Source organism: Beta vulgaris, chromosome 8 (genome assembly GCF_026745355.1).
Source record: "Beta vulgaris subsp. vulgaris cultivar EL10 chromosome 8, EL10.2, whole genome shotgun sequence".
Taxonomy (NCBI): Eukaryota; Viridiplantae; Streptophyta; class Magnoliopsida; order Caryophyllales; family Amaranthaceae; genus Beta; species Beta vulgaris.
Window position 1 is genome coordinate 2843638 of NC_079209.1, and position 13136 is coordinate 2856773.

The window sequence follows — 13136 nt, forward strand, 5'->3', positions numbered from 1 at the left end:
AAATATATTTGATTTGGTTTTAATTTGCCAGCAAAAATGTCAGTCTCACTCGTGGTGTAGTAATGGTGCTGGCTTAGATCTCTTCTCCATTTGCCCATTTGCAGCCACAGACTCACACGTGCAACAAGCACAGTAAGTGGAGACCTTATTGGATAGCCCGTACAGTACTAGAATTTTTTTTTGTTTAGAAATGTGCCTTTTACAATTTGTAGCTAATTTAGCATTAATTTGGTAGTTGGTCATAAATGGTGGTAATGGGAATGAATCTTTGTGTAAATTTGTGGAAAATATCATTGTCCATTACCATGGTAATGCTAATTTATCCTAAAGTGTCCACTTTCCTTCTTGAATTTTCATTCCCATCCAATACCACCTTGTAGGGTGGTAATGAGTGGTAATGAAAATTGCTTCACCTTAGAGACAAAAACACAAGTTTAGGGGATGAGATTGCTTGTCCATGGAGAAAAAATGCCTCCCCATGGAGATTTTAAGGGTGCTTCCCTAATAAAATTACACTTAAAATTCATTCCCATTACCGCAATTTATTAACAACTACCAAACGGGCCGTAAGTGATAACATAATACCTAATGGGTGTGATTAGGGATGTCAATTGGACGGTGCAGAGGATGATATCTCCACACTTGCACAAATTTTCCATCCTCATTCCCGCCCCATCACCTATTGTAGGGGAAAATTCTAGACCCATCCCTTCCCCACCACATACGTATTTAAATCAATCTTCGCGGCTCCATCCCACCACCTGCATGGATACCCGCACCCGTTCGTACCTGCGTCGAACTCACTTCATCCCCATCCCACCACCCGCATGGGTATCCGCACCCGCGTTTTATCAATATATTTATATTTTGCAAGATAAAATTATTAATGATATAAGTATATAAATAGAATTTTAGTAATAAATATGCGGGGCGGGCAGGAATAAGGCGGGCGGGTATAGCATAAAATCCACACTCGCTCCACCAACCATTGCGTTTATGATTTTAATCCTCATCCCCGTTTCATCCTTGCCAAACCTAGACCCATTCCCGCCCCACTTGGACGAGGATGGGGCAGGTCTCCTACTTGACTCGACCCACTGTCATCCCTAGGTGTGATCTCTATATATATGTTGACTTTCATCAAAGACGTAATATTGTTACCCTATTGGACGAATTGAGGGAGTAATTTTTTTTTGATTCGGTAATTTATCGCAGGCTCAACCCTCATGAGTTAGAGGGTAAGAAGGGAATCCCAACCCATAAGAAAACTTCAGAGACTGGAAACATGGGGATTTATACCCACAAGCATAAATCCACACAAACACCCCAAATATGGGGTTGATGAGAGTCGAACTCCCAACCATGAGGTTGGGAGGTGGGAGCTCCAATCATTGGGCTCCCACATGATTCTCGAATTGACGGAGTAATGATTACTAAATTATTAAGTTACAATTATAGTATGTGAAAATTATGACATTTCAATCTTTTCCTCTCATCTTCGTAATAAATTAAAATTAATTCTAAATTTTGTACTTCGTATTTAACTTTAAGGTTCTATTATTACATTCTCTTAATTTGAAAATCTACATCTGACAACTTGTATAAGAAAAACTACAAACTTTTTAGTAAAACTATCAGCAATATAAAGTTGTAAGACTTGTAACATGCTACCGAATCACAGTGAGCGTCCTATTCTCAAAACAAAACGATTGTCAATCTTAAAATGTTTGTTGTGATCATGTTAAACCAGTTTAACAACAAGATGATAGGAAGTAAAAGAATCATCACACATATGACAAACAAGTTATGGAACGACAATTAAGTTCCAACTCTACAAAAAGAGATCGATGAAGAAGTGTGAGCAACTGCACATATAGAATAGAAACTCTTGATTGCTTTTTAGAGCGCAATGAGATGAAATTGTCACTAAAAAACTTAGCATATATAGACAATAATGGACCTACAATTATCCGAACATTCAATATTTATCCTTAGAGTTCCACTATTACACGGGACACTAATGGACATCAATTAAGCAACTAAACCAAAATCATGAAAGTGAGGTTTGAAACTTGAAAGGTTAGTCAGTCACTACAACATTAAACCGTTGAACTAACCTGTCATTAGTTAAGTAGTTGATTAGTAAGGGTGAACTACTTTGTTTGCTTCATGTGGGGACAAATCCTCTTGTTTAATTAAAACAGATGCTAACTCACTCAGAACTCAGAAGGATCCTTGGAAATTCCACCTGCCTATGCCAAAATTAATTCCCCTTCTCAAAGAACAAAAATAAAGCTTTTTAAATGACAAACTACCAAAGTGCTCATATAAATATATAACTTCCCTTGTTTTTATGTCTCTCTTTCTAGCTAAAAAGCTATGGAGGTAATTCTTATTTCTTTAATCTCTCCAATTTTCTTCCTTTTTTGATTAATCACTTCTATTATTCTGTTATTCTTTTTCCCAAGTTCTAATTTATTTATACATGCTTATTAAGAATGTACTTTACTAGAAGAAATTTAAAACTTATTACTTTAAGATCTAATATATGCATTAGAATTTTTTTCATAGCTAATATTCCCCACAATACTGAAGTATATATAATATGATTAGGTCTATGTCCACAATAATAATTTGATTATGTACATTTTGGTTTGTTTTAATCATGATTTTGATGGGATGTAATTTGTAAATTGTAATAAAGATTTTTGATGGAATGCAGAATAGGGAAAGGGGAATAGGGTGGCCATTAGGATTAGGGAACATGTACATGAGGCTTAGAATGGTGGAGAGAATGGCAGCAGATAGAAGATCATCCATGTATTTGACCTCCAGCAGTTTCTCTTCCTTCACTTCCTCCAACCTTGATACTGAGGTATTTTTCCATCTTTCGACGTTATAGAATTTGTCGATGTCAACTAGTTTAGTTCGTTAAAGTCTTTGGGGGTGGCGCTTAAGAGATCAGGATTAAATCCCGTCTACATTAGTTGTTCTTGTGGCTCTCTCTACATACAAATAACATTTTTAACAAGAATAATACAAACTTTTGTCCGTTCTCTCGTAATAGTTCAAATTTTTGATTATTTTTTAATAATGCAAATTTTGGATCAAAATTTCTCCAGTAGGGCAATGTTAATTGTTAACTTGTTGTAAGAGGTAGCAAGTTGAGGTGGTTTGGATGGGTCGGGGATTGGGGGAGGAGGGGGAAAGAAGAAAGATCATTTTGTAATTTTTTGACCTGTTTTACTGGTCACAAGTCAACTTGACCTCGTGGAGGAATTTCGATGTAAAGTTTGTATTATTATAAAATAATAAAAAGTTTGTATTATTGGGAGAAAACAGGCAAAAATTTGTATTATTGTAGTTAAAAAATCCTATAGAATTTGGCTTATTATTTTTGGTTTAGGAAGAGGGTGGACCAAAGGGGAATCTAAAAAAAATTATGAACTTAAGTTATATTTTTCAAAAATAAATCGAAATTATTGGAAATCCTTTAAGGTTTCTTCTAAACTAATCTTACTTTGTCACAAATTTATAGTGATTACATGTCAAGTGAATATATTTAGAAACATCATTGGTACTTGATTGACAACATTTATGACACATCACATCGAAACTATATATATAGTTTTGTGAATACTTTATTTGTTTCACAATAATTGTGATATTTGATTTTTCAATGTCTCTGATTTACTGCTTTATGAATTATGATCAACAATTGTAAAGTTTGAGTAAAACAAGTTTGTTACATTACATCTATTGTGAAAATGAGAAAGTACAAGGCTAGTTTGAGAAGAATTAGATTTTTGACATTTTTCCATGTCTATAATTTACTTCTTTATGATAAAAAGATTGAATGTTATTTTGGAAACATACTTTTTTTAGGGGAATTTTGAAACTTTTAAGTTTTAGGTTATCTAGTTACATTTCCCAAATAGCAAAGACAAGAATACTATCGAATACCAACTAATCAAATATTTTTTTGGGTACTAAAGAGCGACTAAACGTAATGACGTAAATGGAATTGAACTAAATTTTAGGTATTATTTTCATAAAACTTTATCAACTAAGTTTGATCATATTTACGCTAATCAAACACATTATTGAACCTCACCAACAATTGATTGCCAAAAAAAACCTATTTATAGGAAAACTTCATTTCACTCTAGTTTGGTAAATGAGGATATAAAATTATTGACTCCATAGTCCACATAAAGTGAAGATACGAATACGATGATACCTCAATATAGGCCAAAAGTTGATCCTAAACTTATTTGGTAAAATAATTACACTCGTTAGAATAACACCAAAACGTTCCAATGGACCATGACTTACAAAGTGAAACTTCTAACCCTTTTTTTCTTTACCAAAAAAAACCAAGATCCTTTATCTTTTGACATCAAAAGAAGACTCTTATCATAGAAGTAATTTCACTCAATTAAGTAGGGATTATAATGCCAAAAAAATTTGAACAACTATGTTATATCTGTACAAATTTTATCACACACCCGAGTGTATCGTGAATATGGTACACTCAAGACTATTTTTTAACGCTCATTGCTCATTTAAGATCATTCAAATAAGCAAAATAAAATGAAAAAGAGAGTTCTAAATGAGCAAATAAGCATAAATTAGTCTTAAGTGTACCATGTATATGATACACAATTATACTCGAGTGTATGATGAATAAACTCGTTATATTTGGTCCCGTGAAGAAATATCTATCATTTGCCTTTGTTGTTCAATTATGGATCATATGTTGATTGATATGTAAACCAATAATGCAAAGCAGTCAAGTGCATCATTCTTCCAAGACAACAGCAAGTCTTTAGCCCGTCTAATTGGAATTAGACCACGCCATAGAAGATCAGAGTTCTACTCCAGAAATACAGTCGATCACGCCGAAACACCACCTACATCGTCTACTTCAAGTACTTCACAACATCCAGATGAATTAGATATGAAAATGTGCGATGGAATTTGCATTCCTCTATGTACTAAGATGAGCAAAAATAAAGAAGGTTCAAAGAGATGAACAAATATTTTTGTTGGTTGCTAGGATCATACTCATATACATTTTCGTTCGTTCCCATAGTACAGAATTGATACATACAAGATACATCATACAACTATTGTTTACATGCTCGATTTTAAGTGTACACTAGTTTACATGCTTGATTTTAAGCACATTGTATAATAGTATTGTGTTTACCATTGTAAATTGTCTTTCTTACCTGGAATCAAATAACGGAAAACTAATTTTGGAATTGTGTTTATCATTTTAAAGTGTTTTTCATGAAAATAATTTTACACTGAAAATATTTTACACCCAACCAAACGAAGCCTGAGTCAGTTAGTCTTCTTATAAGTTCTTAGCGCCAACTTCTAGGCTGATCAACCTAGTTTAAGGTAGTTCTTAGCATAATTCTTATGTATTTGGAATAATCTTTCGGTTAACTTTTCTCCAATTTTCAAACTTTTGATGGAGGTAATCTTGTCTTCTAACATGACTCCTTGCAATTGTTCAGCCTGTACTTATCTTCGTTTGTGCATGTCTTTAAAGTTAGTTGAATAGAAGTAGTTCGTTTATTCCTCGTTGTTCCCTTTCACTTACTCTTGTTAAGTACTATTTTTGGGTAATTCAATACTAAAATTACTTGTAGAAGGTCTTGCTAAGATCAATAACCCACAATGCACTCTAGTCCCCAGGCAATAGGGTTTCAATTGCTTGTTGGCACTTCTTGTTCCAATACTACTGATTGCTGAATTATAAGCAAAAAATAATGTATGTAATGGTAATAGAGATTTAAACGACGACAACTTCTGGAACTCCATTATACAAAAAAAACCTTTGATCAAAGCGTCTGATCAAATACTCTGTCACAACTTATTAATAACTTAGGCAACTCTCAAATTCCTCAACAAACTCCAACGCCAGAAAATTTGAATAATCAATTCAAAACATGTAATTCATATCCAATCCTTTGTACATCACACAAAAGCTAATAAATATACCCTACATGACAATTTTCACTCAAGTCAAACACTAAAAAAAGACATTACAAACCTTTTTTTTTTACTATAAGCTAATTTTACCGAACAGGCCCATCATCGTAATCCCATATACAATGTTGGGTTAGAATTTGGGAAGAATTACAAATAAGATACTACTACAAGTCTACAAAACTTGCCTCATTCTTCACCACAAAGCCCACAAAAAACACCAATAACTGTTGAAAAAGTAACCAAAAACCTCAGTAGAACCCTCAACTTTCTCTCCATCAGCCATGGCTACCTTTGCAGCGGCAAGGTCTATCCTCCGCTCCTCCGCCACCGCTCGATCCGCCGCACCACGTTTCTCCGCCGCACCTAAAACCAAATCAAACCCATCTTTTAACTCCACTTTTCACCTTCCTAAACAAAACCCTCTTTCTGCTCCTCGCATTTTCAGGTAAACAACCCACAAAATAAAAATCATATCTTTCTCTAAATAAACATTCATGTAATGTTATAAGTTAGATTAATTTGCTGGAAGAAATGTAATAGTATTAACCTGATTGATATTCCTTCATTTTTATGTGTGGGGTAATTTTGTGGGTGATAAAGGTCACCTGTTGAGTTGAGATGCTGTGTAACATTCATGTAATGTTATAATTTAGATGTTTTTGCAGGAAATGTAATGGTATTAATTTGATTGATTTTCCTTTTTTTGTGTGTGTTTTGTGATTTTGTGGGTGATAAGGTCACCTGTTGAGTTGAGCTGCTGTGTTGAATCTTTGATGCCGTATCATACGGCTACTGCCTCTGCATTGCTTACTTCTATGCTTTCCGGGGCGCCTCGCCGCTTCGGTTGGACTCCTGAAGGTGAACCTTCTTTGAATTTGAGCTTTTTTTTTGGAATTTTCATTTCAATCTGTTGATTTGTAAATTTATATAAATGATAGAGAATTGTTGGGGAGTTAGTACTTGTATGAGAATTTGGGAATGCTGACTAGTGAAATTGATAAATTAAGTTGAGCAAGAAGGGATTAAGTATTATGGATAAATAATAGTAGTATAACTCTTTAGTGATTTCGGGACTGTGTGAAGAGGTTCCCGAAATAGTTTGAGATGAGAATGTGGGATGAATTGCAGCATTTGATCTCAATAGAAGGCTGGTAGTATGAATAGGCTTATGTTGGAGACGATTTTTGGTCTGACTTCTTTGGCATGTAGTATTGAGTATGGGGATATGATGCTTATATATTAGTTAGATTATGCTAGATCATTGGCCGGTGAGGTGATGATTTAACGTTGGACTTCTGGCTTCTTGTCAATCATGGAGTGTTCGACTGTTCGTACCTCAAGTTGTTTGGGATGGTGATTGAAATTTTTGTGTTTGTTCAGCTTTCTTTTTCTGTATGTCTATTGCATTGTGTGTTAGGTTTGGTTATGCTCTTGAATTAGTCATTTAGTCTGTTAGAGAAATTCAGGCTTTTCTATGTGATACTTGAGCTCAAAATTCCCTTGCATGATTGAACATTTAGTTTTCAAAGTTATCAGAGTTTTCACTTATAAGTTATAATGATAGGACTTAGGAGTTATTCTATTGTAAACAGCTTTGACACTCCACATAAATCAACTAGGTCTTGTTTGAATTAATATACGTGATCATACTTTAGTCTTTTTAATAGCTTTTACTTATGTAGGTCACCTTCTCTTTAGTATCTTTATCTAAAAGAACCATACCCTTTTTCCTCTTGTAGGGAAAGACCAGACTAGATGAAGAGCCAGCTATCAGAGACATAAAGAGTTGGATTTTGGGTTGAACTTTTTAAGTTTGGTGCTTTTTAAGTAGTAAGTAGTGGAGTGATGATATTTGTTATAGATTGAAAAGATGAGCGATTCAAGCATACAATTCAATCTCAGATTTTGGCGGCAATTTTCAATTTATTTGTTTCCATATGCTGTTATGTAAAGGCGGAGGTTCATTTTTGGAAATTTGGACCTTGAATTTACAAAATTGGTCATTTATATTGCTTGCGTGAAGTGAACTTGTTCTGCTAGCTACATATTTATGTGTACTATTCATTGAAAATAAATGGATAAATGATAGTTTAAGCTTTGCAATTGATACCCTTGCACATTGTCTTTTGTTCATGCACAAGAAGATAAATCATTTATTACTTAACCAAGGATACAAGTCTTGCGTCTTTAGGCAGTTTCAAGTATATCAATACCCCCACTTCTGTCCCCCAAACACAGAAAACTTGGAACATTTTTGATTGCTAATTTTTATTGCAATATGATATAAGCCATACTAATACGTCATATGCATTCAGATTGCAATGATGACGTATGATGAATATCAGATGGCCGTGGAAAGTATTAGATACATGGGCTATTTGCATTGGTGATATGCTAAGGGTTGGAAAGACTTTCAGAGAAGCCGGAGACTTTTTTTATAACAAACTACATATTAGATGGTTCTTGACGCAGTCCTAAATTTTGGAAATTTATGTATCTCATACTTTTTTAGATCCTCTTTGTTGCCCTATTGTTCAATTCAATGTCCTTTACCTATTGCTATTTTATCACTAATATTCACTGTTGCTATAATGATTATTCTGGCGGATCAAATCTATCTTGTTTCTGCTAGCTCTCTGGGAATTGAAGTGAATATAGCAAGCAGTTGTATGGTAATTCTTGTTAAAAACAGTTCAGTCAAAGAGAATATCAAACAGACAGGATAGTGTTTTTAGATTAATGCTTATTTAACATTTAAATAGGAGCTTGCATGTCAACTTGTTTCCTCATTCTCCTTCAAAGTACACATATACGACTTCTATTGATTCACCTGTATGATGTAGTTGATAGACATACTGAGCTGATATAGAGTATATTGAGGTGAGAGTGGAGTCATCTAACTGACTTTGCTTTGAGGTAATATCTAGGCCTTTTGTAATTGGGATGAAAACCAAGATAGTGAGTTTTCCACTTTTCTGTAACTTGATGGTAATTATTAGTTTATTAAGAGGTGTTAAGATGAATTTGTAGCGTTGCCTGAGTGTTTCTGGGGAGGATTGTCTTTCACAAGCTGAGATTTTTATTGAGCTGGACTGATCTGTAGTTTGTATGTATTGCTTTTGGTTTGGTGGAGCATATCCAAAGCAAAAGCACCTCTATCCAAGTATTGTTAGTTGACAAGGTGATTAAAGCGTGTGATTCTAAAAGGAATTGGAATGACTGGCAAGAATTTAGGAAGTAGGTCTCCATGTATGCACCGAAATGCTATGCTCGAGATCCAAGAAGCCAGTGATACTTCTTTTTTTGAGGTTGTGATCAAATTAGATATATTTTTTTGGGTGGATAATGTTTATGAGAAGGTTGTGTAAGTATTACTAATAGTAATATCTTTTGGCTCTGCATTAACTTAGATAGTCGTTACTTGTTAGTCTCACTCGTCTAGAGTCACCACCGGGAGTGATTTTAAAAAATGGGAACCTTTTTTGTCCTCGAGGTAATATTGTGTTGCAGTAGAATCTTGACTCATGCAGTGGACTCCGTCTTTTAGGGATTAACGCTCTGTTGCTGTAGTTGTACTTGTAGTATAAAGGGCAATGGAAAAATGAATTGGCAATTGATACCAGAAATTGAAGTTTATGTAGGAGTCCACTTTTTAGATGAGACTTCAGGAGGATGAAAAGAGAGCAGAGATGATTTCAGAGCTTAAACACATGAGGCAGAGTGACACCTTCTGACAGATTGTGGATATCTCTTGCATTGATGTTATCTCTAAGCATCTGAAAGAGTTAAACAGTGTAAATAAACTGCAATATATATATTGGAGGATAACATGAACTCTAGTTGAGAAAACTTCTGGATATAGTCATAAGATAGAAAATTTCGGGGCGAAATCAACAGGGTATCAGAATCCAGAAGTGGTATGATTTTGCTTAGCTAGCTTCAGAGTGGTGTAGTTTCGAATGGAATCTGTATATTTCATGCACACCTGTGACATAGATTTTGCTGGGGCATTTCCCTTTTTTCGTTATGGAGATATGTTTGTTAATCTTAAGTTCATTCTGAGAGTTAGTACCTGATCCTCTAGTGTAATTACTGGTAATATCATTGCCGTTCTTTTTGCCTTTATTTGTCTGAAATTGTTAGAACATCTTTTTTCCCTTTGAAATTTGACTTGGGCTTTCCTCTGTTTAGGGCCCTGATCACCTCCCTTGGCTTGTTACTGGATGTTTATCTTGTCAATCTGATTGCTGGTATTAGCATTAGTATTGTTAAATAACAACTTCTATATTGTAGCCTCCTCACTTTTTGGACCATGTAAGTAAGTTTATGTTCTTCTTTCATTGTAGATGGATGATTTTTGTGTTGGGATGGCGGTGAATTGGCCATAATTTCTTTGGATTGTGAATTGGACTTTGTATACCAGCTACTTGAGGTACTTCTCTTCGGTGAAGGTCGCCGAAGTTCAAGTTATTTAGTGGGTTAACTCCATCTGTTCTGTCTGTTCACTAAGAACTTGTATTCATGTCAGGTTGAATGAAAATTTAGCAGAATACGTTTTGCTTGTTCGTTTTGATTCAATTATATGTCAATGTATGTTTTAGCTGAGGCCTGAGGCATAGACATTCTGCATTCCATTGATGAATACAACATAGGACAATATATAAAATTCTTTTTTGGTTGTCCTTGAATCGAGGAGCAAATTGCAGGCCAACTTTGGTCAAGTATTCGTTTATCTGATGTCTATTGTTTTTCACTAGTTAAAAGATGAGCATTGCTAAACTAACAAAGCTTTTGTGGAGTACCAAATAGAAGAGAGGAAAGGGAGCGGAGCCCACATAGATATAATTTCCGAATGTTCTTCTTTTCTCTTTTTTGGTAATAAACAGTTTGTTGTTTAGCCTTTCTCTTAGAAAAAGAGCATGGATCATACTAAACAATCAGTTGCTCATACATTTGTTTTGATAGCAGATGTTTGGATGGCTAGCCCAATTGTTAAACAACAAAGTTTGATATCCGAAAAGTTACCATCATTAAGAGTGTTTAGTTAGTTCGGTGATAATTTTTTTTATTTTTATGTGGAATATTGATTTTTTCATTTTTCTTTGTTTGGTTTATAAAGAAGGAAGATAGTTTTTGCACGGCTTGGAAATTCGTTCTTCTAAAGATGGATAACATTTAATCCTTAATTTTTGCTATTCATCGCCCTTTATTTTTGCAAATAAGTATATACACCCAAGTGCATGTAGAGCATGGTACACTTTTTTCTAAACCATATATTCCTTTCCTTTCCCTTTCCTTCCGTCCCAATTCCTGTACTCTTTTCCCTTTCCCGCCAAAACTAAACCACCACCAATCCTCTAAAGTCACTCCACATCTATGTAATAATAACATAAGGAATGCATTCTTGAGCATTAGTTCTTCTGGACATCTAAACCCCATGGCATATAAAACATTCAAGAGGATCCTCCCGTGGTCCTTGATAAACAATGTAATCCTCAAGAACACGAGTGGAATGCCTAACATATTTGATGATTTTCTCCGGCCTCGCCATCTTCTATTAGAACCACCACTACTGCTACACCATAAGCTTAGACATTGAGACCGCCGGCCAAATCGATGGCAATGCATAAACCACAAACACTCCAACCTGTGGTCAGGCCTTAGGCGTTTGTGATTTTTGCCTTGCATTGGTTTAGACGGAAATTTCGGGCATCCATGATGAGGCACTTGTGATTTCAGCCTGGCCTTAGGTTTGGGCAATAGAAAAGGGGGCTTGAGATTTTTTTTTTCGTTGAGTAATTGTCTACCTTTTTCGGCGGGGTTTGGCAACATAGAAAAAATTCACATTGCTTGCTGGTTGGTAATACTTCCTCCTTTACCAAGCTCCTCCGGCAGGGTGGTGTGGCCAATTGTTGCTAAAATCTCGATCTGGATTTTACGATCCTACGATTTTACGATCCGAAAAAACCTCACTTATCCCGATCCTACGTAGGATCTTTTTTTTTTTTGATAATTTGCAATTTTATTTCATTCATTCAAAATACAATGGTGATGGCCTCTACTCAAAATGGGGTATCCCCCCACTAGGTGGGCGGCATTTTCATAGTGCATAAGCACACCCCATAGAGAGGAGTCCGTCCCCATTCAAAAGATTACACCATGTTTTCCCTTACAATGAAGCTTGTTACATGAGATGAACTATCCAAGAATAAGCCTACTGAGATCACTATTGAGAATTATTCCAACTTGTAGAACTATAACAAGGGAAACTAAAAAAGCAAATCAACACCAAAATGATGCAGAGGCTCACTGATTATGAGATATTAAAACTAATATCACTCCACTGAATTGCCGGATTGGAGCCCATCCAGCGCTAGCAATACCTGACCTTCTTTACCCCCTATTTAGTTTCACCTACTGCTTCTCTTCACATTACAGCCAAGCGATGAATTCTTCCTTCCTTGTGAGGCCCTGCTTGGCTAGAGAATCTGCAACATAGTTCGCACTTCTTCCTTCATGAACTATGCTGATGTTCAACATTTTTTTGCAGGCATTTCGGATGAAGTTTAAGTGATGGTTCATGTTCCATGGTCCTCCACAATTGCTATTACTCCATAATACTGCATTGGATGAGTCTGATTCTAGAAGAATAGTGCGATTTTTGATGCTGTCATACGCTAGCGAGATTTTAATTGCATGATGGATAGCCAAAATTTCTGCACAATTTATTTCCATAAATGGGATCGGGCATGAGAATAGACACATAAATTTCCCATTAGTGTCGCGCAAAACACCTCCAATGGCAGATAGAGCTGAGCTCGGGTTAACGGATGCGTCTACATTCCATTTGATCTTACTTGAATCCGGGGGGCACCATTCGCGCACCCTTGGAACTGATTGCGTGCCCTTCAAGAATAAGGGTCTGCCATTCCATAATAAGCAATGTGGATTTCTTTGAATCTCACTGGGAGTGTACGGAAAGTCGTCACACCACCCTTTGATCCACCACCCAAGTCTCAAGAGGATCATATCTTGAAGAAATTTTATTGTGCATGACTTTTGCCCAAAAATTCGCGAGTTACGCTCTTTCCATAATGTCCACACTATTATAAAGAAACAAGAATGCCATA

At 35.5% G+C, this 13136-nt stretch overlaps 2 protein-coding genes across 7 annotated transcripts; both read left to right on the top strand.

Moving 5' to 3' along the window:
- Positions 1–2197: 2197 nt before the first annotated feature.
- On the top strand, positions 2198–5267 carry LOC104900631 (hypothetical protein). Its single transcript, XM_010688104.4, has 3 exons — positions 2198–2385; positions 2723–2875; positions 4793–5267. Exons 1-3 carry the CDS (start codon positions 2380–2382, stop codon positions 5033–5035), a joined length of 402 nt encoding a protein of 133 aa, XP_010686406.1. The 5' UTR covers positions 2198–2379; the 3' UTR covers positions 5036–5267.
- A 912-nt stretch (positions 5268–6179) lies between these two features.
- LOC104900632 (protein NUCLEAR FUSION DEFECTIVE 6, mitochondrial) lies at positions 6180–10694 on the top strand. Of its 6 annotated transcripts, XR_007268931.2 has the most exons (5): positions 6180–6451; positions 6743–6864; positions 7746–7836; positions 10198–10256; positions 10353–10694. XR_007268931.2 is itself a non-coding variant. In XM_010688107.4 (3 exons), the coding sequence occupies exons 1-3, from the start codon at positions 6288–6290 to the stop codon at positions 10358–10360; spliced, it is 294 nt and encodes a 97-aa protein (XP_010686409.1). In that variant the 5' UTR covers positions 6180–6287; the 3' UTR covers positions 10361–10694. The 6 variants fall into 6 exon arrangements, 3 of the variants coding, with proteins under 3 accessions (XP_010686409.1, XP_010686407.1, XP_010686408.1); XR_007268932.2 differs by lacking the exon at positions 10198–10256; XR_791090.4 differs by lacking the exon at positions 7746–7836.
- Positions 10695–13136: the final 2442 nt, after the last annotated feature.